The sequence below is a fragment of the Lampris incognitus genome, chromosome 11, assembly GCF_029633865.1.
Source record: "Lampris incognitus isolate fLamInc1 chromosome 11, fLamInc1.hap2, whole genome shotgun sequence".
Classification (NCBI taxonomy): Eukaryota; Metazoa; Chordata; class Actinopteri; order Lampriformes; family Lampridae; genus Lampris; species Lampris incognitus.
The window spans coordinates 38741614-38768963 of NC_079221.1; the positions used below are offsets into that span (position 1 = coordinate 38741614).

The 27350-nt window shown below is 44.0% G+C and overlaps 1 protein-coding gene across 1 annotated transcript in view; it reads right to left on the reverse strand.

Moving 5' to 3' along the window:
* LOC130120461 (aryl hydrocarbon receptor-like) overlaps positions 1-25250 on the reverse strand; it is a 63967-nt gene extending 38717 nt beyond the window's left edge. Inside the window, exons 1-4 of the mRNA XM_056289009.1 lie at positions 25059-25250; positions 23006-23193; positions 7320-7435; positions 2723-2812 (exon numbers count right to left, since the gene is read on the reverse strand). Coding sequence (XP_056144984.1) covers positions 2723-2812; positions 7320-7435; positions 23006-23193; positions 25059-25099 — 435 coding nt within the window. The 5' untranslated portion in view covers positions 25100-25250. The remainder of the gene's footprint in view (positions 1-2722; positions 2813-7319; positions 7436-23005; positions 23194-25058) is intronic.
* Positions 25251-27350: the final 2100 nt, after the last annotated feature.

Sequence of the window (27350 nt, forward strand, 5' to 3'; positions counted from 1 at the left end):
GTTAATGTCGGGAGTGCATATCATTCACGAGAAGGGGGGACCTGCATCACGCAGAGCATCGCACAATCAGTTTAGAATTGAGTGAAAAACTGAAGGCAGCTGAATTTTGGGGCGTGCTCTTTGATGGATCAGAACACAAGTGGAGGAGGAAGTTGTGTACACTGTGTCTGTATCTAGCTATGGAGTATAACTCAAATTTCCTTGGATTGAGTACTTTGGGTGTGAACCGAGCAGCACAGAACATAGTGAACAGACTGGAGCAGCTCTTCCATACTTGTGGTTTAGGGGATCAGTGGAAGATGAAGTTGGTCTTGGTGTGTACAGACGGAGCAGCAGTCAACGTTGGAGTTTACAATGGGGTCATTCCCAAACTGCTTCAGAAGGTGGCAATCAGGGATTCCCTTGTGGATATTCTGTGTACTACCCACACCCTCAAGAACAGCACAAAGTCACCTGATCGCATGGTACCACACTGTGAGACATTTAATCATTCCATTGTCAAGTTCCTGAGCCTTTATTTACAGAGAGCACAAAAAGTACAGAACAACTACTAAAGAAGATGTGATGAGAATGGCATTGCCTTCGTGAAACTATGAAAGTTTCACAACATCAGATGGTCTGCATGGAGGCAAGAGACTGTTGAAAATATGGAGGCTATTACCTGTCATTCAAATTCAAGCGGCTACAAGCGATGGCAGTGATCTAAAACATATCTGCACAGAGTGTTTTCAGTGTTTCCTTGCCAACATGCTTGACACTGGAACCATTTTACAGTTCACCTCCCCCTCAGGTTCCAGCAAGATAAGTTGACTATTGGTGAATGCAAAGATGAGCTCATGGTAGCTGATGGACCGTGAAGGCAAGTACAGGAAAGAGACCGTTTCAAATGCGGATGCTGACAGGGACAAGGCTGATGCATTGAGAGGTCTAATTCATGAGTTTGAAAGCAGATATGAATCCCTTAAGTCATGTGATCAATTTTTAACTTTTGATCCTTCAACTTGGCCTCAAGAAAGACCTCCACAGTTTTAGCAAGACAACACTTACTAACATCCTCTAGAAATATGAGGCCAGCTTGTCTGTTGACAGAGACTCCACTGCAAGAGAATGGATGCGTTTAAAGCCAGCAGGGAAACATTTGGCAGTGTCCTCTGTGTATGACTTGGTCAACACAGTGAAGATTAAGTAATTCGGATAGTTACTCCAACATTCATAAAGTCCTTCTGTTGTCCTGCTCTTACACTCCTCAAGGGCAGTGTAAGCTCTGCCCTTGAGCATGTGAGAGGGGATTTTCACATCTCAGTATAATAAAAAACAAGTACAGATCCTGCCTGTCAGACTCTTGCCTCTCATCCCTGATGCACATCTACTTGTCTAAGATGACAACAGAGACTTTTGAACCCGAAGCCAATTGTTGACTTATGGATGCAAACAGCTAATCGCAGACTCAACCAGGGGGATAGAAGTAGGCCTATATCTTCATCTGCCATGTTTGAAAGAGAGGAAGACAGTGAAGAGAGCAGTGATGATGACAGCTTGTAGGTTATCCGTGCCACGTAAAGACTGAGTACCAAGCAACATCTCCAGGTGCTCCCTTGAGAACCAGACCGAAAAAGTTATGTGCACCCCTGTACATAACTTTAACCCTGAACTTAACCACTACCTGACTTCAACCCCACACGTGACCACTATCAAATTTTATCCCTAACTGAATGAAAGAAATGAACATGAAAGCCACTTTATATGACATTGTATTCTTACAACAAATTGTATTTTTACAATGAATTTGTCTTCTGCATTTAACCCATCCTATTGTATAGGAGCAGTGGGGAGCTGCAGCACCCAGGGAACAACTCCAGTTCTTCTTTCCATTGCCTTGATCAGTGACACAGACAGGAGTAATAACCCTAACACTAACTTTAACCAAAAACGTAACCAACAGTATTTAACCTGTATGCCATTAATAATCATATATAGGGCCAAAGTTTAACATTGACGTCTATGGAATCACATCTCATACACACACTGAAGTGTACTTTCTCAAGAGCTTCAGCATATAATGCCTTGGGATGAGAACGTGTTGCCCTCTATCTTGTGTTTTTGCCTACTGGGTTAACTGTTGGATTCCAGTTGTTGAAATGTTTCTTCACCATACTCACAAGGACAACTGACATTTTTCATTTGGAAAAAAAAAAGTGTTTATATTTCTTTTCTTTAAAATTTATTTCTGATTTCTCCCAATTTAGTGGCCAATCGATCCCTATTTTAATTCAAACACCCACCCTCGTACTGCATGCGTTAACCAACTCCATCTCTCCGGCCGGCAGTCTCGAAGGAGATCGCCTCCCCACTTTTGTGACAAGGCGACTCCAGGCCGAACCACTGTTTCTTTCCAACACCAGAGACGCATTCACGTGACGAACACAAGCCGACTCCGCCCCCCTCCCGAAGACAGCGTTTGCCAATGATTGCTGCTTCATCGAGTCCGGCCATAGTCGGATCTGACGAGACCGGGGCGCGAACCCCAGTCCCCAGTGGGCAACTGCATCGACACAAAGCCGATGCTTAGACCGCTACACCACCGCGGACCCAAAGTGTTTATATTTCTAATTAACTTCCCAGTGATTTTATCATCATTCTGCTGTTATCATTGCAACTGTGTGATGTGAGGGGGAACTAAACCCTCTTCGAGGTACAGGGAAGGCTGTTAGGGACACAGTACCTGGTGGAATCCCAAGTAGTCCTGGATGGTGTGAGAGGAATAGAAGATTGCCCCATCAGCCGTGACAACCAGAACAAAACCATTAAGAGCCTGGAGGGCAAACAAGAGGGAACACAAAGAAGGTTAATTTTTGTTGTACATGACCAGCCAACTGAAACAATGGAGAGGCGTGTTACAGTAACAGATCATTTACCTGTAAAAAGAGAACTTCTGCCTTATTAAAAAGCATGGAGGATGGCTCTGAATGAGGTTTTTTTTTTTTTAAACTGTCACACTCCTGGATGATTTGCACCCGAATAAGTAAATACAGTGCAGACTGGCCATACCATATATTGAAGCCAGATGACTTCTCAGTATCAGAAGCAAAGACAGGATTACTCAATCACTGTTTCTCTTCAAAAGGGAGCAGCTGGTCCCATGTTTCTACCTCAGTTCACACACAAGTGCTGTTCACAAGCCCCCCTCCCATATGGGATCATTTAGAAGGTAAGCACACAGACATATTCAAAATATTGTTTGCCACAGTCACATGTCAGCATGGTACACATGAATGCACAGTTGTGCACACAGGGCACACACATACAGATATTAACAAACTTTCATCTCTTTCCTAAATCCGCCCACTGGGTGAAACGATGACTAATTCTGAAGACGCAATGTTGTTCTTTCAATGACAGTCCATCCAAGAGGAACTCGCACACCATCAAATGCCAATGTAGAAAAAAGTATTAACGAACATCGCATCGCAGTGTGATCCAGACAAGACTCCAAATCTCTAGCGTGGGTAGGTAGTGTGACATTTCAAGGAAGGCAAATGTTTGACTTCCGATTTGAAATTTATTAATAGCGTAACAGTGTAATGACCACGGATGTTTAGACTCACTAGGCCTTGGCTAACAGGTCGGACCCTTTAGGCAACTGGTTAACGCAGTCGTCCGTGGTGCGGGGAACCCAGGTTCGATTCCTGGCTGCCCCCTGAATTCTCGCTACATTGGTGGCAGCAGTGGGATGCATTTGTATTCAGAGGCGTGAGGGAGCTGGTATGCTGAAGTGTGGGGATGTGCTTCCCGAAGGAGGGGGGGTAGTTTAACAGTGTAACGACCACGGATGTGTCGGATCCTTTAGTTGACTGGCTAGCCCAGTTGCTCGTGGTGCGGGGAACCCAGGTTCAATTCCCGGCTGCCCCCTGAATTCTCGCTACATTAACCAGTCAACTAAAGGGTCTGACCCGTTAGCCAAGGGCTAGCGAGTCTATACATCCATGGTTGTTAAACTGTTACACTACCCCCTCCTTTGGGAAGTGCATCCCCGCGCTTGAGCATACCAGCTCCCTCACGCCTCTGAGCACATATGCATCCCACGCTGCCACCAATGTCACAAGAACTCAGAGGGCAGCCGGGAATCAAACCTGGGTTCCCCGCACCACAGGCAAATACGCTAACCAGTCAAGTAAAGGGTCCAACCCATTAGCCAATGGCTAGCGAGTCTACACATCTGTGGTCGTTACACGGTTAAACTAGTTTTTCCTATCCGTAGAAATAACTGCACTAGCCAGAGTCTCCTAAAAGGGGAAGAACGGTGGATTTTCTATTTGAAAACTTTGATTCCATCTGGTATGAATGACGACTTCGACTTGTCAGGTTTCCTCTAATATAATTTATAGGCCTACTCACACTTACGATGGGTACTGACTATTGTTATGAGTGAATAGCACTAATTTTGAATCAGCTAAAGATTTGCCTTCTTTGCCTGGCATATGCTGTCATATTGGCTATTTTTTTTTCTTCTTCTTGGTCATACATTCTATGTTTATTATCCGAACATGTCTTTTTAACAATGCTGTCGAGGAAAAATTTGCCTACATCGTACTTTGCCTAGTTTGGTTGAGGAACAATGTTTCCGTGAGATGTCCTCAAATTAGGCTTCCAGGGATGGCCAACTAAATCCAGAAAGGGCTGGTGTGGGTACAGGTCTTTGTTCCAACCAATCAGTTACACACCTGAGCCTACAAATCAAGGTCCTTAGCAAAGACTATTGGTTGACTAACAGAATCAGGTGTGTAACTGCTTAGTTGGAACAAAGACCTGCACCCACATCAGCCCTTTCTATCATGTTTCCCATCCCTGGCAGGCGTGTTTTTCAACTGAATGACTGCACTGAGGATGGTCTGAGACTATAAACGTTTTGCACCAGGTAGCACTCTGCGCCTTTTTCTTTTCTTGTATTAAAAGCCTACTTTGTTCTACATTGGCATTTGATGATGTGCGAGTTCCTTTTGGATTGATCGATGCGTAGCTTACATGCTGGAACCTTTGCACCTGCCAGGTCGTGAGTTAGTGTGGCATCCATCTTGTCATGTTTGTTCTTTCAATAACAACCACTGATTCATCACAATTATCCTCCTCTTTGTAAGTAGTCCAGAATAAATATTAACAATGAAATGTCAAGGCTGAGTGTTTCATATAAACAGCTAAAGGGCAAAATCTGTTTCATTATTTGAAAGTTTATGGTTCACCTTCTGAGTCATTCTCTGACCACACTGAGAACAATTTATGGAAACACAGGGTTGTGGTTTGGCCAAAAGGCCACACATTTGTCAAAATGAAAATTTATCACTTTCAGCTTCTCTTTTTTTTTTAATGTGAGGATTTGGGTGTCTCAAACATTATGTTTTTCAGAAAACTATAAATCACAGATCTGTCATTCTTTGTGACATTTAATGCATAGTTACAGGTCAGTTACAAGCAGTTGGTAAAAATGAGGCCACATCTCTTAATGCCAGATAGTCTACTCATGTGGACTCAATGACCTTACAGCTGCAAATGATTTCATTTGAGCATGACAACAAACCAAAGCAGACTGTTCCTGAATTGATTTTTTTTTTTTGCATGATGCAAGAGACCGGCATGCCATCTGTTAATCCAGGCTGCTGTCAATTTGCTTCTGAAAGATAAAAAAATTGTTGAGTGAAAAGTGAAAGTGCAAATATTGAGCTCTCTCTATCTGTCCCTCTCTTCCTATCTGAATAATTGAAATGCTCACAGCTCCTCTATAATTCAGAAGTGTCTGACGTGAAGCGCAGAGAGGAAAAAAACTCAGACGTGGGGTCAGAAATAGCCCTCACTTTCTGCCTGTGAACGGTCTTGCTACCCATCTACCCTTATTTCTCTTGGCCTCCAAATGATGACGTCCGAATCCGAGCTCACCTCCTGACTAAGTCTTCTCTCTAAATGAGCTTTCATCCCTCATTATCAACAACCCGGGAGATGTAGGATTATCATAATAATGAAACCACCCTCATAGGGTCTGGGTATGGCAGGCAGGCTGCTCCCAGTCCTCTGTAAAGCCAGTGTGGCGCACATTGGGTGGAATTGGACTGGAAAATCAATGACTCTGGCGGATCCAGAAGAGATTTGGCAGAGAAATAGCTTTGCTCTCTGCTCCATCACTCAAACAGTAGAGAGGGCACAAAACTCATCAGGATCCCACTTTTAAGGTTACATTTAAGAAGAAAACGGGAATGTTTGTCTAGATTTGGAGATTTTGTTCTTGCGTAACTGTATAATGAGAGAATTTTGCATCCAATAAGTCAGCCATTCAAGGGGCAAAATGACCAAAAAGTGATAGACTTCCTGAAACTTGTTTAATGAGCTCCATCAGATCCCACACGGGTTTTAAAACACAAATCCTGCTTCAAACAGTCAGATTTCGATCTAAAAGAGACCATATTTAGACATGTATCCCCTCTAAATAACTGTTCTCCTGCAGAGATTTTGAGGTTATGTTCAGAGGAGTGCCAGGGCCATATTAATCCACCAGTTGAGCTGACTCATTTGTTCAAATGGTATGCAGAGACATTTCATAGGAGCATATCAGACACCTGCTAACACACTGACTGATATGCTGCTCTGAGCTTCATCGGTCATCAGTGTAAATAAATTTTGGGCACTTGGCTTTAAGGGAAAAAAAAAAAGAAAAAGGAAAAAAAAGGCTGTCCAGACAGATTAAATCAACAGAGTTGCCAAGAGCTGCTTGCAGTCTCTCAAAGACACTGGTGTTCGAATATAATGATGAAAATGCAAAACTTTGGAGATCTTTTCACGGCAAGGACATTTAGGTATTTGCTCATTTATTATCTAGTTGAGTATATGAAATATTTTAGCAACAACAAGGTGTTGAAATTCCCATTGAGAACTTTACAATGAATTGTGGAGGAAATACAAGACATTCCGTTTGCAAATCTAAACGAGGCAGATTAACTCATACATTATGCATGCATGGGGTTGAGAGACAGGCAGATATAGAGTGACAGACAAATTGACAAATACACACTGGCTCTTCTATTGACTTCTACAGACTGATGAATACATAGATACTAACAGATATACACGCACACATACATACAACATGAGACATACAGGTAGATGTATAGGGAAGACAGGAGACTGACAGACACACACACAGTATTTTTTAACACAGACAGACAGAGAGAGAAAGTGAGAGAGAGGCTGTGAGGGAGAAGGAGACAACTCTGATATTGAGCCAATAGCACAGTCCATTTAAACTGGTTAGGCTATTAGAGGCCCTTAATACTGACCTGCAGCAAGAACTCGCCTTCGGGCAGCCAAGTGTCTGTCAATCCAGCGGCTTTTCCATTGTCATTGTTACCACCATTGGGAACTGCTCCATTACAAGTGTGGCTCTTCAGGGCAACTGCAAACAGACAGACAGACAGACACAGAGAGAGAATGAGAGAGGAGAGAAGGGGGATGAAGGGACAGTAGGGGGAGAGGGGGGAGGGAGACAGGCTTTAGTACTGTAATAATGTTTGCAAAGCACTGCTGTGAATGTCAGAATGCCTTATGTTTAGTACAGTAAACACACTGTGCGCTCGCCGAACCCCAGCTCATTAAAGATTCATCAAAAGCTTGCTTGTAAAATTACTCTCCAAATCTAGACATCTTAACTTGTCTAACCTGCTCATATTACAGTCGTTAATTGTATAATCGATATCTAGAGACCACAACAGAAACATGAGTTCATTGCACATTGTGTCAAGAGGAGTTCTGTTGTGGCAGTCTCACAGTATAACAACATTACTGCAGTGTTTTCTTTGTGGACTTACTAAGAAGGAACAGCAAAACTGTTTCCCGCCCTCAATTTCCTCCATGCTGCATTGCTCTTGGTTGCTTATTTCTCACATCGATCTAAGTGTGTCAGGGGTTTGCGAAAAGCTCATTTAGAAACTTGAAAGTTCCATCTTATGGTAAGATTTTGGGCAAAAACCAGGAAACAGACACAATATATGTGGAATAAACAGGAAGTTACTGCACAAGGTAGCTCTCACATTCATCATCGGCTGTGTGTGTGTATGTGCTGTGCAGACCTGTTGTGACGCACGCATGCAGACATAGAGGTGCATTGATAGAAACGATGAAAACGGCAATCACTGATGGGAGCACCCTCCCCTTTTTCTCAGAACGGCATTAACGCCACATCCAAGTGAGATGAGGTGACAATTCCTTCAAGCATCAGTTTATTTACTCTTTGCCGCTCAGTCAGTTCCCTATACCATGTCATCTCTCATAGCTCAGCCCCCCTCAGTATACCCTCCCTCCCCTCTGCTTCTGACTCGCTCATTGGTTGGTGGCCCCAGCTGTTCTCATTCTAATAGGATTCTCCTTTTCCCAGTGTGACATCATAACAAGTTTTTTTTCTCCCCTTTCTTATAAGGATACTCTGCCTTATCTCCTGAAGGCATTCACAGGGTGTTAGCAGGTGAGTGATGCCAAAAGAGGAGAGGTACCTCTCACATAAAAGCGGAAGAGACAACGTCAAAGAGAAATGGTTTTCCGGATATTACCGTGTCCGTACTGCCATACACTAGACCAGTCAAGAGTTTAACTGATTAACAAAGCTTTTTAAAAATAAGCTCTGGTACTTGGTGCAGGAATCTCAGTATGACAAATGTTGCTGGGATACTATCCTTAAACAAATAAACTCCAACATTTTACCAGCTAGGCACACAGTTGACTGGTGTTTCAAACCAAACCATTCAAAACAATATCATCCATAATGACACGGAGTCAATATCCCACCTTGGCGCTTGTCTAGCGACCTGCTGCAGCTCTGTAGTGAGAGAGGAAAGTGCACGAAGGAAGACAATGACACTAACAAAAGAAAGGTCGAGCTCCTATGATGTTATGAGAAAGAGAGCAGTGGTCAGGGACATTAATCTCTGACCTCTGTAGGAACACTGTGCGCTGACCCATTGTGACCCTTAACCCTGGAGGTGATGTCTTGACATGATTTGGTGACTAGTCTGGGTCAAACACTTTGTTGTCTATGAGCGGTTAACAAGGAGAGCACTGGAGGGGTGGGGATGACCAGCGTTAGGAGTGCCACAAGCAGACCCCTGATGACATATGGGCTTTTTGTGGGGGCTTCACATGGCTTGTCTCTTTACACGAGACAGGGCTTTGGTTGGACACCTCTGACCTTATTCCCAGAGATACGCCATGATGACTTTTTGTGAACTGCTTATTACATCTAAAAATGACCCAGGTCAAGCCCCACAGCCGACATGGGAACATAATTTATGGAGACGGCTGAGCGGGGCAGGAGATACACCATCATCTTAACTCTATGCTGTTATCAATGAAGAAAATCACACAACTGCAATATTGTGAGCACAACTGTGGACTGCTGATAAATTCTGCACAAGTAGTAGGAACCGTTAACTGTATCTGTGGTCACGGTATTGTAACGTTTTGCTTCTTGAGATGGTAGAATTGTAGTATAGATAAGTACGCATTACTTTATCAGCCAGCCTTCCACTTTTAACTGCAGCACCCCCTCCTCCTCTTCCCTTTGTCACATCTTTGTATTCAGATCCTACGCCAGTCCTTCATGGTCTGCTGACATACATTGCGTGATAGCAGCAAAGCGAGATGATGCCATTATGGCAACTCATATGGCCCAGCTTTATTCACTAGATGAAATCATATGAAAAGTGCAACACTGTAGCGGAGAAAAGAAAAGAAAATCGTTCATTTGAGTCACTTTTCACATGGTGAGATCTTTGATGCTTTATGCGGCCCTTTCATACAACCCTTCCAGCTTGCCTGAAAGACACCAGTGTGTTTGTTCATGTTGTACTTACATCTCTCAGTGACTGCTGGTGCCGCTTGTTTGTGTTTTGGGAGTTAAAACATTAAAAACTGCAGGTAAGCAGTAGCTACAGTAGCATAATCCAGCCATAAAAAGTGGGCCAACACAAAGCCTCTTGAATGGCCAGAGGAGGACAAAGAGCAGATCTTGTTATCAGGCTTCAGTGGGCAGCAGTGTACATAATGAAAAATTTACATCCCTACTGCCACCACATACATGTGCCATAATAGCGCTCAAGCAAACCCCCCAGGCCTATTTCCAGTGTGAATTGAACAGCTTGGCATTTCCAAATACATTTATCTTATCAGCATAATGGAGCTCTAGAAGTACTGGTCAACAAGCAGTATGAAAAGATGGAGCATTCTGCGGCCATTTATTCACCTTATAAGTGGGTAAGTCCATGTTATAGTAGTAACGTCTTTTCGATTTTAAATACTACCTCGGCTCCAAGAGAGTAGACTGGATGCTCCTCAATCCAGTAGCTGCTAAAACCGCTGGATGAAAAAAAAAAAAAGTTTTGAAGCCCTGATTTCAGAACTGATGATTGAAGTGATTTTTATATGAAGATCAGGCTGGCTGTGTCTACCAGGGTCTCAGGAAACTGGCCCATGACTAAATGTGTTTTTTAATCTTTAATTAGAGAAATATAAATCATTGATTAGGAGTTGGGCAGCCCTGTAAGCAACCTTCAGTACTGCTTCCAACAGTAACGCAGTTTCTTTTTAATATTACCGCTGAATTCAATATTAGGAATGGTTGTTTGTTGTAACCGAGAGCTGAATGCATTCCTTTCACAGCCTTCACTTGGGCCCCGCGTCGGCTCGCTGCTAATGTGTCAGCTCAAGAATTTGATTGAATAAACCTGACAAACAAGCAGTGACCCTGAAAATCAGATGGCTTGTGAAAGGCCTACGCTCTCCAACTCCTCTCTGCGCTGCATTTTTTTTTCCACCATCTTATGCCAGTGTTGGTTTGTGAGGTGGCAGCACGGCTCGTTGTGAGGTAAGGACTGAACCTGGGATGGAGGTTTCCTGGTAAACGGAAGAGCTCAGGCACGGAGGACGAACCTCTCTCTTTCTATCGAGACGCTGACCCAGAGTCGATCTTGGACTGGCTCCACATCCTCATTACAGAAAGGCCGAGGCTTGGCAGCGCCGCACTGTAGAGACTCCAGCCGCACAGCATGCAAAGGGATTTGTCTCACATGAGGGAATTGCTCACCGTGAACAAGATCCAGAAGACTTTGGGCAAACATTCTGGCAAATATTTATTAAATATGACATATTTCAATTTGTCGTATCATGCCACTTACAACGGGATTAGGCAGGGATTTCTGGTGCTCCCATCCCTCCCATTTTTCTGCCCGATCCCTTCATGTGACCCTGGCCCCTTCCACATTTAAGATTAACGTATACACTGATAGGGAGACTGAACTGAAAGTCTCTCACACATACACACACGCACACACACAGACACGCCATGCCAAGAGACACATAATAAACAATTTGCAATTGTAAATAACGCTTGGAGAAAAAGTCCTCATGATAATTGTCAGTGACCTTATAGAAAATGTCCCTGTGTACGGCGAGTACAACAACTTCAACACTCTTATCCACTATCAATCCTACAGTCTCCACAATGATGCGAAATACTGTCTATTTAGTTTAGGAAGGGGGGCGCTCTCAGACACACAGCCCAACTCTTTTGATTCTGCATGAGAATTTCACAGGGCTCCCTCATTCTTCCTCTACTATTGCTGCCACTCTTAACTCTGCTACTTGTCATTCTTAGTGTGCCATTTTTTTTAATGACTGTATACGGAGGTTGTTAAACAAGCATCTCCTAAGTGGTTATCTGTATAAAATGACTTTTTCGCCCTGGGTATATCGAACCCAGACTACCACATGCCTCCTCCGACACATGTGGAGTCGTCAGCAGCTTCTTTTCACCTGACAGTGAAGAGTTTCGCCAGAAGGACATAGCGTGTGGGAGGATCACGCCCCTCCCCCGCCTGAACAGGCAACCCGACCGACCAGAGGAGGCGCTAATGCAGCGACCAGGACACATACAAACATCCAGCTTCCCACCTGCAGAAACAGCCAATTGTGTCTGTAGGGATGCCCGACCAAGCTGGAGGTAACACAGGGATTCAAAGCAGCAATCCCTGTGTTGGTAGGCAACGGAATAGACCGCCATGCCACCCGGACATCCAAGACACTTTACTGATCCCAGTGGGGAAATTACACTCTGCATTTAACCCATCCTAGCTGTGTAGCTAGGAGCGGTGGGCAGCCGCCGTGCAGCACCCGGGGGACCAACTCCAGTTCGTCTTGCCATGCCTCGGTCAGGGGCACAGACAGCAGTATTAACCCTAACATGCGTGTCTTTTTGATTCTCCTTCATCTCTACCAACAAGTCATCATGTGGCCTACTCACAGTTGTATCCACGGCTAACTGAGAACCGCTTCACTTTTCCATAAATTGAAATACAGTGACTTTTCATTTTAAGTTTAACAACTAAAGGTACATGAAAAACAAACATTTTAATCCATAGATACCCACAACAATTTTGACTAAGGAATCAACTGTAATTTAACTCAGTATCTATTAAGTGTTAAATGGTCAGCACGAGCTAACGTCGACAATCTCTTTTAGCAAGAACATAAGACGACTGAATGGTTGATGTTTTTGTTCTTCGACGTTAGTAAAGAAATTACGTAGAATAGTTGCATGCATTTAGCAAAATAAGATATGATTTGTCAATCAATTTTACATACACATTTACAGCAATCAACCATTTAAAAAAAAAAAAATTCCCACTTTTTCTCCCAAATTGTATCCAGTCAATTCCCCACTCTTCCGCGCTGTCCTGGTCGCTGCTCCACCCCCTCTGCCGATCCGGGGAGGGCTGCAGACTACCACATGCAGTGAGGAGTTTCGCCAGGGGGATGTAGCATGTGGGAGGATCACGCCGTTCCCCCCAGTTCCCCCTCACCCCTGAACAGGCGCCCCGACCAACCAGAGGAGGCGCTAGTGCAGTGACCAGGACACATACCCACATCCGGCTTCCCACCCACAGACACGGCCAATTGTGTCTGTAGGGATGCCCGACCAAGCCGGAGATAACACGGGGATTCGGCGATCCCCATGTTGGTAGGCAACGGAATAGACCGCCATGCTACCCGCACGCCTCTAGCAATCAACCTTTTTTAACTCATAATCATAATCAACTTAAAAACTGTTGCCTTGGGTTTCCAGGCATGTGCTAAGCGATGCATCTAGTGATTATGTAAGATAGCGACAGAGGAGTTGGAATCATGAAACAGTGCCATAGTACATTAAGATGTCACCAACACAATGCACTAAGCCCAGGGAGGATGGGCTCACCGCCACAACGACGTCTTTCTGATGTCTCATGCCTTCTCGAATTTTATTGATACCAGCGGGCGGACAGCCAGGCAACTCTGCCCAAATGACCCCTGATGGGTTAGTGGGTTGGTTGGGCTGATATTGGTTACATACTAGAATGAGGTGGAGGGCCAATGTTAAGGTTTATCTTGGATTGACTCCAGAACCCATTCACTCTTATCCTACTATAAGCAGGCAGAGACAAGGAGCACAAGTGCACTGTAACTGAGAGAGAGAGAGCGAGAGAGAAAGAGAGAGAGCAAGACACAGAGAGAGAGAGAGAGAGAGAGAGAAAGCAAGAGACAGAGAGAGAGAGAGAAAAGAGGAGAGGTTCGAATGTGCATGTCAGCACGTATACAGGCATGCACATACAGGGCAGTGGTGTGCATATGTGTGTGTTTGTGTGTTAATTATTCTACCAGTGTGTGAATGGCCTTCTTTCCGACTGTCAGGATGTAAATATAGAACATTTCAACTCCCTCGCCCTCTGCACACTACAGTAAATGAACACGCGATCCCCCTCCCCTCGCTTCCACTGACATACACATGGATGCACGCAACAAACACACATGCACACACACACACACACACACACACACACACACACACACACACACACACACAGAGTGTGAACACACGGTCGCTAATGCAGGGCAAAGGCACGCACCCTGTGCTGCTTTCGTGTCTCCCGAGGTTTCTTGATCACATGGCAGCATATTTGCTTACGAGAGGCTATTCAGAGAAGTGGGAGGTGGTGAGGGGAGATTGGATTTGGGGAGGGGACATTACCGATTAGCAGGTTTACCCCTCTGGTGGCCCGCATTCCACACAACGCCCCATCCCGCCATCGGTGCTGGGGGGGGGGGGGGGGGTCGGCTTAGCCATGGGTAGGGAGAGAAAAGGGGAAGGATTCCAGGAGGGAGGGTCTTCATGGAGGGATGACCCACTGAGATCATTAAGCCCCCAATAGCTCCGCCTTTCAACTGCCTACAGATGACCAAATTGGAAGGAGGGGGGGAGGGGAATGCAAAAAGGCCACCTCCTTTGGACGGTGCTGAGCCAAGGAGTGTTATGACATGTCACAAGACTTTCACAACAGCCACGGAGCTTATGCAACTCATCTGCATCCTGCGGCACAGGGCCCAGGTCCCGGACAGTCACAGCAGCGTGGTTACTGCATGTATGGGGGGACATTTTCATTAAAACAAGGTTGCATTTGCAGTAACTGTCCGTTATATAATGGCGGATATGATTTTTTTCCTCCCCACAGAGGTCATGCAATGTGTTCACCAGATGTAAACAGACTAATTTGATTAATGTAAATTCAGCCATTTCATCTCGTTTATCACGCATTTCCAAAACTTGGTCAAAAAATATACTGATTATTTCTTTTAAACAACTTAATGACAGACTGGTATGTCAATATGTTGGGGAAATAATTATCCTGAATAAAGTGTACTCATCAATCCTGCTGTGTATGCACAACAAAGCGACAATCCTATTAGGAGTATCGTGTTTCACATAATTCATTTTCCTTAACTGCAGCCTGATCTGCAGGGAGTTACATAACGTGTGTGCTGTGCACGTTCATGTTTGCCATCTATCTATTTATGGAAGACATGTGAAGATGGTGCTTTTACAATAGATATAGCTAACCATCTTATGGAGAATTGTGAACAATTAAATTCTCCTTTACCCACAATGCCATTCTTTGTTTCTCCTCATGGTTTTGCATCCCAAGTGAAAATACAAGTTGAAAAGCCTACGGGAACTTATGTTCCTAAAAAAACTGCCAAATATGTTGACTTTGTAATGCAGGTAAACAACCAGAAATTTCACTTACTCACTAGCTAACGCTAAACAATAGTAAACTGAATCTGTCAGATTTTTAAGGGATTATTAATCCTAATCTGTCTATATTTATCTTTAGCTGTATTGGCCATGGTTTGAGCTCACTAAAGTAACAACTAGGCGAGTGCACTCAGTAGAGTGCAGATCTCCACCAGGCGTACGTATCCCCTCATCTCCGGCATTTGAACTTGGCGACAAACCCTTTTTTTGCCTACCGGGAGAAGGGAAATAAACATACACTAGGACAGAAAAAACAGTGTTTTTCCTGCCATTATAAGATTTTTGTGAAGCCCCCAAGTCGATTGAAGGGGAAATGTGGAAAAAAAAGGTGTTCATATGCAGCGCTCAAGCTAAAGAAATCTACCTAAAAAAACCTTTTGCCTGTCAGTCTGTGGATGTGCAGCCTCCTAGGGGGACCCTCATATGAAGGTGACCCAGTCTGACATGAAATGACAGAGATCAGGCTATCATAATTTCAAAGCCCTTATTAAAAGACTTCAAATGTGTTTAACTGTCGTGATTTTCATGATATAAATGAATCAAAGTGAATGGCTGCTGTGCTGATTGACTTTCATTCATTCTAAAACAAAAAGAAAACATAGTTCAGCCATGGGAAATATGTTATTGTAGCTACCGAGATGATTTCTGACCGACTGCGATTAATCATACTCTTGAAATTGTATTTTTACAGCGGCGTTTTAACAGCTCACTTCCGTGTGGCGGCCGAGTGAATAAGGTTAATTATTTTTGGTTCATCCCATGTTCCTCCAGTTCTCCTATGCTGAGATCAGCAGCGAATGATTTGCTGTCTTGCAAAATATGATCATCTTCTCGTTTACTTTCAAGACTCATACACAAATACATAATGTCTTAGTTCTGACACTATTGCTGCCCGATCTGACTCAACCGTAGATGTGAATCGCGAATTCGCATGGTTGACTTGTATCAGGCAGTGATGGAAAGCAGCGTTGGTCGAGCGAGCTAGAGTTTGAATGAAGAGAGCGAGCAGTGATGATGAGAAAAAACGTTTTTCGTAGGTTTTGAAACACCACAACCACGCAAGGTTCTTCATCATACAGTCATAACTGCACACAAAAATTTTAGGCTGTCATGTCCAGCAGTTTGCGAGATTAGCCACGTACACACATGCACGCACGCACACACACAAGTGGCCAAAGCATAATCCCCTCCACAGTTCCGCCTGGCACAGATAATCAATCTCTGAATTAATCATCCTTTCTCATCTCTATTCCAGCTCCTGTCATCCCGAGGTTCATGGACAATCTCTGGAACACCGACATGCTTCTTTCCACAAGTTATTCACATTTAGAGAAAAAAAATGTGACTGCTTTTTGAGATTAAGATCCTACGTATTCAGTCACATAACATCACAGCAACAGTGGTCAGCTTGAAAAGTGCTAAAAGCTGTGAAATCTTTCTGTAAGACATCAGATATCAGACTGGTGGGTCACGATGCCCTAGAAACTTAAATGATGAAAGTCCACCATCAAATGTAGGAACAATGTCATTGTGCATCCAAACTCAGACACCGGGGGCAAAAACTAGGGCAGGGTCAATGGTTGCTGCATGATCCAAATGATTAAGGCTCGAGGGAGGCATCCTTTTCCTGGGAGCAAAACAACTGCTTGTGATGATTTTTTTTTAAGTTTCTTTTTTTTCTGCATTTATTTGATAGCGATAGTCGAGAGAGAGAGACAGAAAAGGCAGGGGAGTGAGGGAATGACCTGCAGCAAAGGGCCTGGGACGGATTTGAACCAAGGCCACTGTGGTAAGGACTCAGCCTTATGTGGTATACCTCTTACCAGGTGAGCCACCCGGGCACCCCTAAGATGATTTTTTTTATATCAAATAATTGTGCTGATTCTATATTTCTGTCTTGCAAAAATAAAGATCTTTTCAATGTCAGTGTTAGACCAATGGGGGCAAACAGGGACCCAGCCACTTGATTATAACTATCATGAATGAATATGTTTGTTTTTAATAAAGTTCTCCTTTTGGGACATTATCTGACTCCTCCTTGGTTGCTGCGGTTATGATCCAGGAGGCAAAGAGGAGCGAGAAAGGACTGAGGGAGGAGGGCAAAAGAAGGGTAAGTACAATCAAGACTTCTGGTTCTTACCAAAAGTCTTCCTGGAATTCCAGGATGATTCTTATTGGCTTAGTTGTGTCATCCAGGATATAGTTCAGACTAAATTGACTATGAAGTAGTGTGCAGTGGTAATGACGTGCATTTACCCCTACTCACCCTCACAGAAAAATAAACCTGACCCTTTAGGGGACGTCAAGACTGGAACTAAAGATCACTAAAACGACTGGGCTTTAAATTTAATTTGGGAGATCAATCTTAATCTTACCTTTACCAGTCAGGAGTGGGAAAACATTTTAAGGAATTATAAGAAAACATCATGGGAACTCAGGACAAGATTAGTACAGTTCAAAATAATTAACAGGGTATACTGGACCCCCTCAAGGTTATACAGGGTGAAACTAAGAGACAGCCCTGACTGCTGGAGGTGTGGGGAGGGCCCGGGTACGCTTATCCACATGCTGTGGTCTTGCCGTGTTGCACAAGAATTCTGGACGGCTATATATGAGAATATCAAACTCATACTAACAACAGACATCCCATTTTCTCCAAGCCTCTTTGTTCTGGGAGACCCTACTCCTTTAAAAGCGCTTCCACGAGCACGGGCAGAGTGGGTCCAGACAGCCCTGATGTTGGGTAGAAAGCTCATGGTAACAGAGTGGAGGTCGGCCACCCTACCTCACACCAGTGTATGGTTCTCCCATCTGGGAATTGTGGCAGCACACGAGCGACTCTCCTTTAGACTCATCAACCAGGTGGAAAAATACGAGGCCAAGTGGACGCACTATATTTCCTTCATTAAAGGCCCCGTGTAATCTGTGACAACTAATCTATATCTTAAGATCTATTTATAGACTACTGTCTATCTGCCAACTATGTTTTTATTTTATTTTTTTTAAATTTTCTCTGCTGTTCCTATTGTCTTGTATACTGTTAAGACTCGTCTTATGATCACCCTTAATCCAAATGTGTCTGTCTCTTGATATTGTCTAGTAGGCCCTGTTAAATTGTTCCTTCCATCTCTGTAATCTATGTGTGATGTCATGGCCTGTATTTGTGTTAAAGGAAAATAAAAAATACTGATCATAAAAATTTTTTTTTTAAAAAAACGACTGGGCTATTTAAATGCAGAGCACTTGTGAAACTGTGTCAAAATTAAGATGGACAAAATTTGAAATTAAAGAAAATATTACTAGCAAAACAACTGCTCTCTGTAGCCATTTCCCAGAGGCAGTGGGTAGCTTGCGATGTAAGAATCTGCAGAGAAACACAAATGAAATGAACCTTGTCCTTGGCTGCTAATTGATGGTTGGCTGTCTCTACAAGGGATGCCCATTAACAGAGGAAGCCAGGCAACACCGGAAACCGCAGCCTCATCTCTCCCACAGCCTCTCGCTACAAAGCTGCTCACTGTACCCAGGAAAACTGGTGTATGTGTGTTTGTTTATGTGAATGTGTGTGCCTGTGGTGGGGAGGGCATGTTTATGTTACTCTAAATGTGCCTTGACAAGGAGAGGGAAAACACCAACAAAAACTAACACATACACACACAGAAAAAGAGAGGGGAGGAAAACAAAGGGGAGGAGAGAGAAGAGATTTGTACCATACATTAATAAGCGTATCATTGATTCTGCACACCAAATTACACACCAAAAGAGGAAGGGAGGAGAAACATCTAGTATCAGTAGATGTAGCCTTGTTGCACAGAACTGTTATAGAAGTTACCGAGCCACCAGTATTGGCACACAAAGCTTTTAGCCCACAGTGTAAATCTTGCAGAAGGCATCCCCATCACAAAGCTGTTGATACGTGTGCATGACAGACAGGCTAAAACACATCTTCAGTGAACACACTGACATTTATCGACTTACAACCTCAGGCCACAGTGCTTCCAGAGACACAAAAACGACGTGCTGTAGCTTTCCCGCCTGAAAATAGGCAAACTTCCATATTTCCACACCACACCAGTGTTTGCACTTATTGCAAACACTGGTGCACAGAATACACAATATTTTGGGCAAAAGAGGGCCCCCTGAGCAAATTCTGTCATGAATGAGCCAAAAAGCATGACAGCCGTGAAATCAGATGAGAGCTGCCCCAACCCCAGAGCGGGGTGACCCCCGCAAATAAAGATTTTAAGGAGTTAACATACCTTTACAGACTGGCTGGTCAGCACAGGCTGTACAAGGTCTGACAATGACATAGATGGCAGCTGGGCTAGATAATACTGTCAGACAGATTAAGCAGGGTCCGTCATGGGCTTTGTTAAATTTAGGGTTGGGTATCGATTGGATTTTAACGATTCTGATTCCGATTCCCGATTCTGGTCCTCAATGATTCTCAACTCCGATTCTTTGAGGGGCAGGGACAAAACAGGTTACGTGCTTATTTCACAGAAAGAAAAAAAAAACTTTACATAAGTTATATTCAGTCATTCATGTTCACAATTGATTTCATACAGTTTATGGAACCTGTAAATTGATTTCATCCAGTTTTGGTTGGTGTTATTAAATGACATTATTCAATAATAATCCGTTCATTCTTTTTTTCACTCACTGTACTGGAACTGTAACACTGAAACCTGCCAAAATGACAACACAGCAACAGTCTAAAAACCAATTAATTCCCGGTTTGGGGAGCTGCAGCCCACGTGGTTGTGTTGACAAGCGAGAAGTAAGAAAGTCTGTGTACCATCTCCAAAAAAAAATACATTATAGTATTTGCACAAATTCGACAGTTTTTAGCACTTCGATCAAGTATAGCTAGTTTGCTGTCTTGCGGTTATGAACAAGATGAACGTTATTTAATTTTCACTTTGCTGATTCCGATGAAGTGCTGGCTGGTGGCTGACTGAGGAGGACGAGGCGTGTACCATGTACCATGCTGGCGAAGCTGTTTTGTCATCCAAAGGAGTTGAATCAAGTGCAACTGGACTTGGTATGTATCCGTTTTTGGATAACCATGACCAGGATGAATGAGAACATTCACAGACGTGTTTTGTCATGTTAGTAGTGCATCCTCTCTTGCACGAAATAAGTTTGGCACAGGGGTTGCACTATGCCGACCCGTCATTTTTTTTTCGAAAAAAACGAAGCCACGCTTTTGAGCACCTGCTGTGGTGTATGATGGTGAACAGCTCTACCCAGACTGTTGTGCTTGTTACTCCTGTTGATCTTCCCTCAAAACAAAAACAAAATGTGCCAATCCAGACAGAGCACCAGTGTGTAGCTCAGGAGATGGGAAGACATGCAGGCACTCAACTCGCATGACTATAGGCGCAGCCGGAGAACCAGGTCCTGGTACTGAAACTGAAACTAGTGCGAGTGAAATCTGTTTAGGAACCGATAAGCAGAATCAAAATTAAAATGTCTTAATGGTTCCGTTGGAATTTTGGAACCAGTTCTAGATGCCCAACCCTAGTTAAATTCCTACAACATGTTTATTTACATACACAGCCAAACCTAAAATTTCTGCTACGCCTTTGCACACACATCAGAAAAATGACTTGGGACTTTCATGAACCAGTGTTGGGATATTCTGACATGAGGTGAAATCGGTTGCTGCTGGAGATGAAGCACTTTTCATGTACTTCAACATCTCGTGACGATTAATCATCTTGAGTGGTTAACTGTACCGAGCTGTATACTGACGCGGTTTTGAAATGATAATGTTAATCAAGTCTCTTGGCAAACATGCATAAATATGTAGATGCTACTGCAGCTAAACCATTGTTTCTCAGACCACCCACTACGGGATGCCAATAATCTCAGCCCGACAAGCACTATTTACACTGTTTACATAAAACAAATTATGCCTGGCTGTGGAGTAAGCCAGGGGCTCCGGGCCCACAGGGTCCACGTTGCTGTCCCCGTGGAGCAACTTCCATAATGTGAGGGCCCTTAGCTCTTTAATTACTTAGAGATGGACCAAGAATTAGGCTAATGCACTTAGACAAGGGGCCTGTCTATAGGCTACACTTTGACCTATTAGTTCTGAGATCCACCATCAATAATGTATTCCGACAGGTCGCGCAGCCATCAAATAATTCCCTATGCTATTGAATGCAAAATAATAAACAGAACCCTTTTTAATAGGTCCAAAATATGTTTGTAAAGGACAAAAAAGGAAGCAAATTCTCTCTAATCTAATGCTCACCATAAAGACGCTATAGACGCGAGTATCGACTTAGTTGGGCCTTCTCAAGAGCATTAACAGCCTCACCACATACTGTACAGAGCATGTCAAACTACCCCTACAATAGACACACACACAAACAAGACATGCATTTGCAACTCCCCCCCCCCCCAACATACCCATATCACCAGCACTGTATCCTGTCAGTCTCTCCCCCAACAGCCATCTCAGAAAGCCACTGTCTTAAACAAACATTGCTCTCCCTCCATTTCATAAATTCTTTAAACTCTGGGGTTTTCTCTCAATTATTCATGCTTCAAGAGCATCTGACGGCCGCATTGCAGCATTCTGTTTTAAAGATCACTGCCTAAAATAACAACGTCTTCTGTAGTAGAGAAGACCATACACTGGCATGCAACTGGATTCGATTCCCTGTCATACAGTACACCACTTGTGGTGGGTTTTAATGGATGCCAAGCGACGTCCTATCGCCTTATCTCTGAAATAAGAGACGTGTCTCTCTCTCTCACACACACACACACACACACACACACACACACACACACACACACACACACACACACACACACACACACACACGAGACCTGAATGAAATATTGAGCTCTCCATCCATGGGATGGAGTCATCTGAGTGAGGCAGAGGTCTGGCTGCTCTTCTCTTGGTGGAGCTGTCTCCACATCGTCGGCTGACAGTCTGGCAGGAAAGGCGTCAGGGTACACATCCACACAAAAGAGACCAAGGAACTCGCATGTTGTGATACTTTCATAACGGTTGGAAGGAAGGTAAAAATAACCAGGGCCTTAAAAAAAAAAAAAAAAAGCCAAGATACCCAAAACTACCTCTTCCCAGGCTGGTGTAAAGCTCATCTCAGTTATTTTAGTCAGAGTAAACCCACTCTGTGGACTGTTTTAAGATAATATTTAAGTTTTACCCTGCCTCTTTATGTCACTAAACTTTCCTTGTTTCTTGAAAGAGTCCATTGGATAATGTAACAGATTACATTGTAATTTGAAACAACGTAACAATGTAACAAAGTCACACTTTACTGAGCAACACCATTAGCTAGATAATGAACCTGAAGTTGGCCTAAATTATTTGACATCACCCACCTTCAATATCCAATTACATGTCCATTATATTTTCTTAACTGCAAACTTACTTTTACTTTAAACCAATTTTATATTTGTATATTATTAACATGTGACGTCTGTTTTGCCTGTCTGATTATACGGATCTAAATTTGCTTTATGCCAATTACCTTGTAACTGGTCATGTATGCATGTGTGTGAGTGAGTGAGTGAGTGTGTGTGTGTGGGGGGGGTCCATGTATGTGTAACTTTTTTTTCTAATTTCTGCCATCTTTAGTTTATACATTTTCAAATGGAGTGCATAAAATGATTTTTTATGAAGTACCTGCATTTCTGTAAAAAACAGATGTACTGTACATCCCCATCGACTTGTTGAATGAGGGTTTAATCTAGTTCAAGGCGATGCATGACAACTGACCCCTGCTTTAAAACAAAGTCCTCCAGCAGGGTTATTTGTCAAGTTGGCATTCACATAAAAATATGACCGATTGAGAGCATCTTTACCAGAGAAGAAGTTCTTGGCTCGCAGGTAGCTGACGCTCAGACGGAGGATGGAGAGTTTGTCCAGACTGGAGGTCACTTCTTCAGGGAAAGGCAGAAGACTGGCCAGCCTCTCCAGCTCCCCGTTCAGCCTGTCTCGGTGTCTCTTGGATGGGTTGGACTTGACCCCCTCGGCCGGTGGCTGCTTCACCCTGAGAACGCAAACAAGAGAACGTTATTTCTGTTTAAAAAGCATGTACCAAAAGACCCACTTACCAAAACCAAATTATACCATGGTTAAAAATTATTAGTACTGTGATTAGGCTTTTTCTTATTTCTATCCTAGGTCTTCTGATTTAGAAAAATTGAACGATGAACTTCAGTTGACCCCCCCCCCACTCCCCCCAAAAAGAAGAAAAAAACAAAACACGAACGGCATACTGGAATTGAAGAAGGCTGTACATTCTAAGTGCAGCATCTGCAAGCTCATTTTATTTACATAACATTACATACTCGGATAATTTTCCTGTCCAAGTTAACAAAATACCTTTGGAGGCTTTTCTGCAACCCAAATGAAGGGAATCAACAGGAGCTCATTCAGAAGCCATATGTTATGCACAAATACAATGAAAAAACAGCATTTCAAACTTTAGGTGTAGGGGAAAATAACCCAAGAGTATTATTTTACACCTTGTTTTGGATGCCATTCACTCAACTTTAGAACATTTCGATAAAAAAAAAAAACATCAATTCTGATATTTTGCAAAAATGAACACTCATTGTAAGAATTTTTGATTCTTCATGCTTTGAAGAATTAAGGTTTTGCCCGACATTGAATCTTTTGTCCCCACATTGTTTTGTCGCTGAACAATATCGAAAATATTCCAAAATGTTGCCAATGGACAAGGCCTACAGGGAGCTCAATGAAAAGTTAACTTACAATAGGTTTAACAAGGCCCATGGAGTCTATACAGACCTTAACGTGAAAGGAGAAGAAACAGAAAACAAAATGAGAATAGAGGTCATGCAAGGCTATAACGTGTGATATGAATATGACAGTATGATGAAATGACCAAGAAATAAGGTCAGGCCCTTTTCTGATTACTAGTTCATTAATGTTTTAATAGCACAAATTGTTGGACCCTTGTGGCCTGTGCTTCGTTAACCCAACCTTTGCCGGCCACCCAGTGAAAAGACCACCTTAGTAACACTGACGTGCTAATCGATGGCATTTTGATATCCAGTGGATGGGAACGAACGACTACAAGGCATTAACGTTAGATAGGGGCTTGTTTAAACCACCATCAGGCCGTTATTAGGCCCTCACACAATTAACACAGAACTCCAGTCACACTCAACAGAAAGGTTTAACATCAGAGCAAATCTGATGGGAGGACAAAACCAATCTAAATATATTCCCCCTATCAGGGCCAGTGGTGTTTGCTCTGCATGCACCAAGGAGAGGGGGAGAGCGCGAGAGAGAGCGAGAGAGCGCGAGGGGGGGTGATCGAAAATGGCGCAGCCTGCTTAAGGTCATACTTAAATCGCCATAAAAGTTCGGCTTCAGATTTCTATTTTATTTTATTTTTAAACACACGTGCATGTATATTAAACGTGGGATGCGCGTCAGCCGGTGACGACGTTCAGATCCGAAGGCTGCAGGCGCAGGCCTTCTCCCACGGGCGTTCGTGCATGAACTTAAACGACATTAATAAAGGAGGACTTTGATTTACTCGTTTAAAAAAAAAAGAGAAAACGTTTTAACTGCTGGTTTGATGAGGTCGGTTTACGCTGAACTGATTTATCCCGACTTTCTTTCGACGGGGCCGGCGCGTCCTGCTGCTGCTGCTGCAAGGTGAAGTTGGTGTCAAGTTAAAGGCCTCCGCCTCCCTGCAACATCACAACACAGTGGCGACGATGTGCAGGCGCGCGAGACACAAACACTGGGACGAGGGGGAAGCCCGGCCCGGCCCGGCCCGGCCGTCGACCTGACTGCTTCCCGGGGGCACAGAGGGACTGCTAAGAAACGACCGCGGTGGTGGTGTGAAACTAAAATAAATAATAAAATAGTACTCACGTTCTCTGGACTGGTTTTCTCCTTTTGCGTCCGGCATACATGGTCGGTGCCCTTACGTAAGCCCCAGGTGGGTCCTGGTGAAATGTCACTGTTCGCGAACAGTTCCGTTCAATCCACACACACACACAACACACACAGAAAAGAAAAGAAGAAGAAGAAGAAAACGTCCTTACGCGAATCCAAAAACGTAAAATAAACCGGAAGACTCTGGTGGTGGTGGTGGGGGGGGGGGGAGACGGCCCACGACGCAAGTCGGAGAATCACCGGACAGCTCCGGGCTCCCTTCGTTTTGAAAACGCTTCTTCACTCAAACCACGAGAAAACCTAAATTCTGCGAGCGGGGCGACGGCGCCGCGCGTCACACCGCAGTCAAACACAGCCAGCAACGGTCGAAAACGTGCCCGCTAGTTACCAGGTTGTCGGTGTCGTCAGCGAACACACAAGCGAGAGACTCGTTAACGGTCAGCAGCGAGTCGCCGGTGATGAGGATGCGGGAGATGCCATCGCACCGGGAGCGCTTTTGCCGCGTCTTCGCAGAAACACGCGTCCGCCGCGCTCACGCTTCACATGTTCTCAGCCGAATACCGCCAAACCAAAACGACGGTAAACCCCTGCCTCCACTTTGCTATAATCCGCATCGGTTACACACACACACACTCACACATGCATGCATGCATACGTATACATACAGACGGGCAATCGCCAATTAGCAGCGGGGGCGCGCCGGGCTCCGGCGCACATTTGAACGGGATCGCGCAAAGCGGCTCAAGCGGAGCGTGCGCGGCGTAAAACCTCCCGGAAACACAGCCGCGTGCGTCGGGGCTTGCGCGCTCCCGAGAGAGCCGCCTCGTCCAATCGGCGGCCAGATTTGTTTTGAGCCTAAGTGGCCCTGCTGTATGTGTGTCAGAGGTCAGGCTTTTAAATAATGTCACCGACCGAATTCACACTCAAAGGAATCCGTATTTCCTCTCCACCTTCAGGATAAATGAATAAACGCATATTGGAACAATTCTCACCGAAACCTACGGCTGGTCCTGTTTGAGAGGCTCACGTTTAGCTTAAGGGTTCTAACCTCCTGAGGAATTATGGAAATAAATCATTGATAGCATTGTTATCTTATGGTATACTCTATAAAAATATAAGTCCCTCTCTGTGGGAGCTATTTTCAGCCTGTTCCTTCTCGTCAGACGCTGATGAAGAGCAAAGCATCGTGGATGGGGGAGTTGCGAGTCTCTTGTGGAAGTTAGTAAGTGGAGATACACAGAGGTGCAATGATTGGACCGTGTTTTTGAAAATAGACAAAGCGAGCTCTCTGCAGCTATGTAGATGCATACATGGAGTCATGTGACCAGATCAGGCCCCTAGGGTGACGTCTGCCTGTATAGAGAGAAGACCCCGTGACATACATAGCAAAGAATTAGGCCAACATGCTGCTTGGTTCTCAGTTTAATAGTGAGTGGCTCTTTCATGCGACAAGTTGCTGATCCAGGACTTTAAAGATCTAAAAGTCCTAATTGATTCTCTGTGGCAGCCATAGCTCAAGGACAAAACAAGGACATACACATGCATGTATGCCATGAGTGCATGTACACACATACATACAAACACACACAAACTGCAGAGCACTCATTTATGCGAACCTAGGCTGAATGGCGACATCAGACACAGCAGTGCGCTGTACTTACCCATTCACCTTGACTTTGAATTTTGCCCGTGACCGGCCAGTTTGTTTATGTGTATGTTTGTTGTTCGCCTGCCAAGCCAAATGGATTGCAAAAATCCCTAGGCTCTTGCCCGGGTTGGGGGGGGGGCACGCTTGGGGTGGGGGATAAGAGAGGTTCTGTGTTTGTTGAGACACTACGGTGATTCCCATGGGACAGACACCACCACAGCTGTGAATGTGCTTTCCATGCTCCGGGCCCGACAGGAGGACAAGAAAGAGAGCTGTGGTGTTTTTCATCAGTCTGCTCGCCGAGATGTCTCACTGGCCTGGAAGACAGCCAAGCGCTCTTTTCAAAGAATTCTGTTTGAACTTGACATCCACTTACCTGTTGCTTTGACCTTTAAAGAAAAAAAATCATTCTGCTGCAGACTGCATTATCGCATCCGACATCTTATTTACTAAAACTGCACAAAACATATGCTTGGTCAATGAATGACTTGTGCCTGGTTGGTTTGATGGGAGCTCTTATGAAAGTATTCAAATGAATGGCCTCACATTTAGCATGTTTAAATGACCACCGAAACAACAACGACAAGATTCATGGCATTAATCAATCCATAACCCGGTCA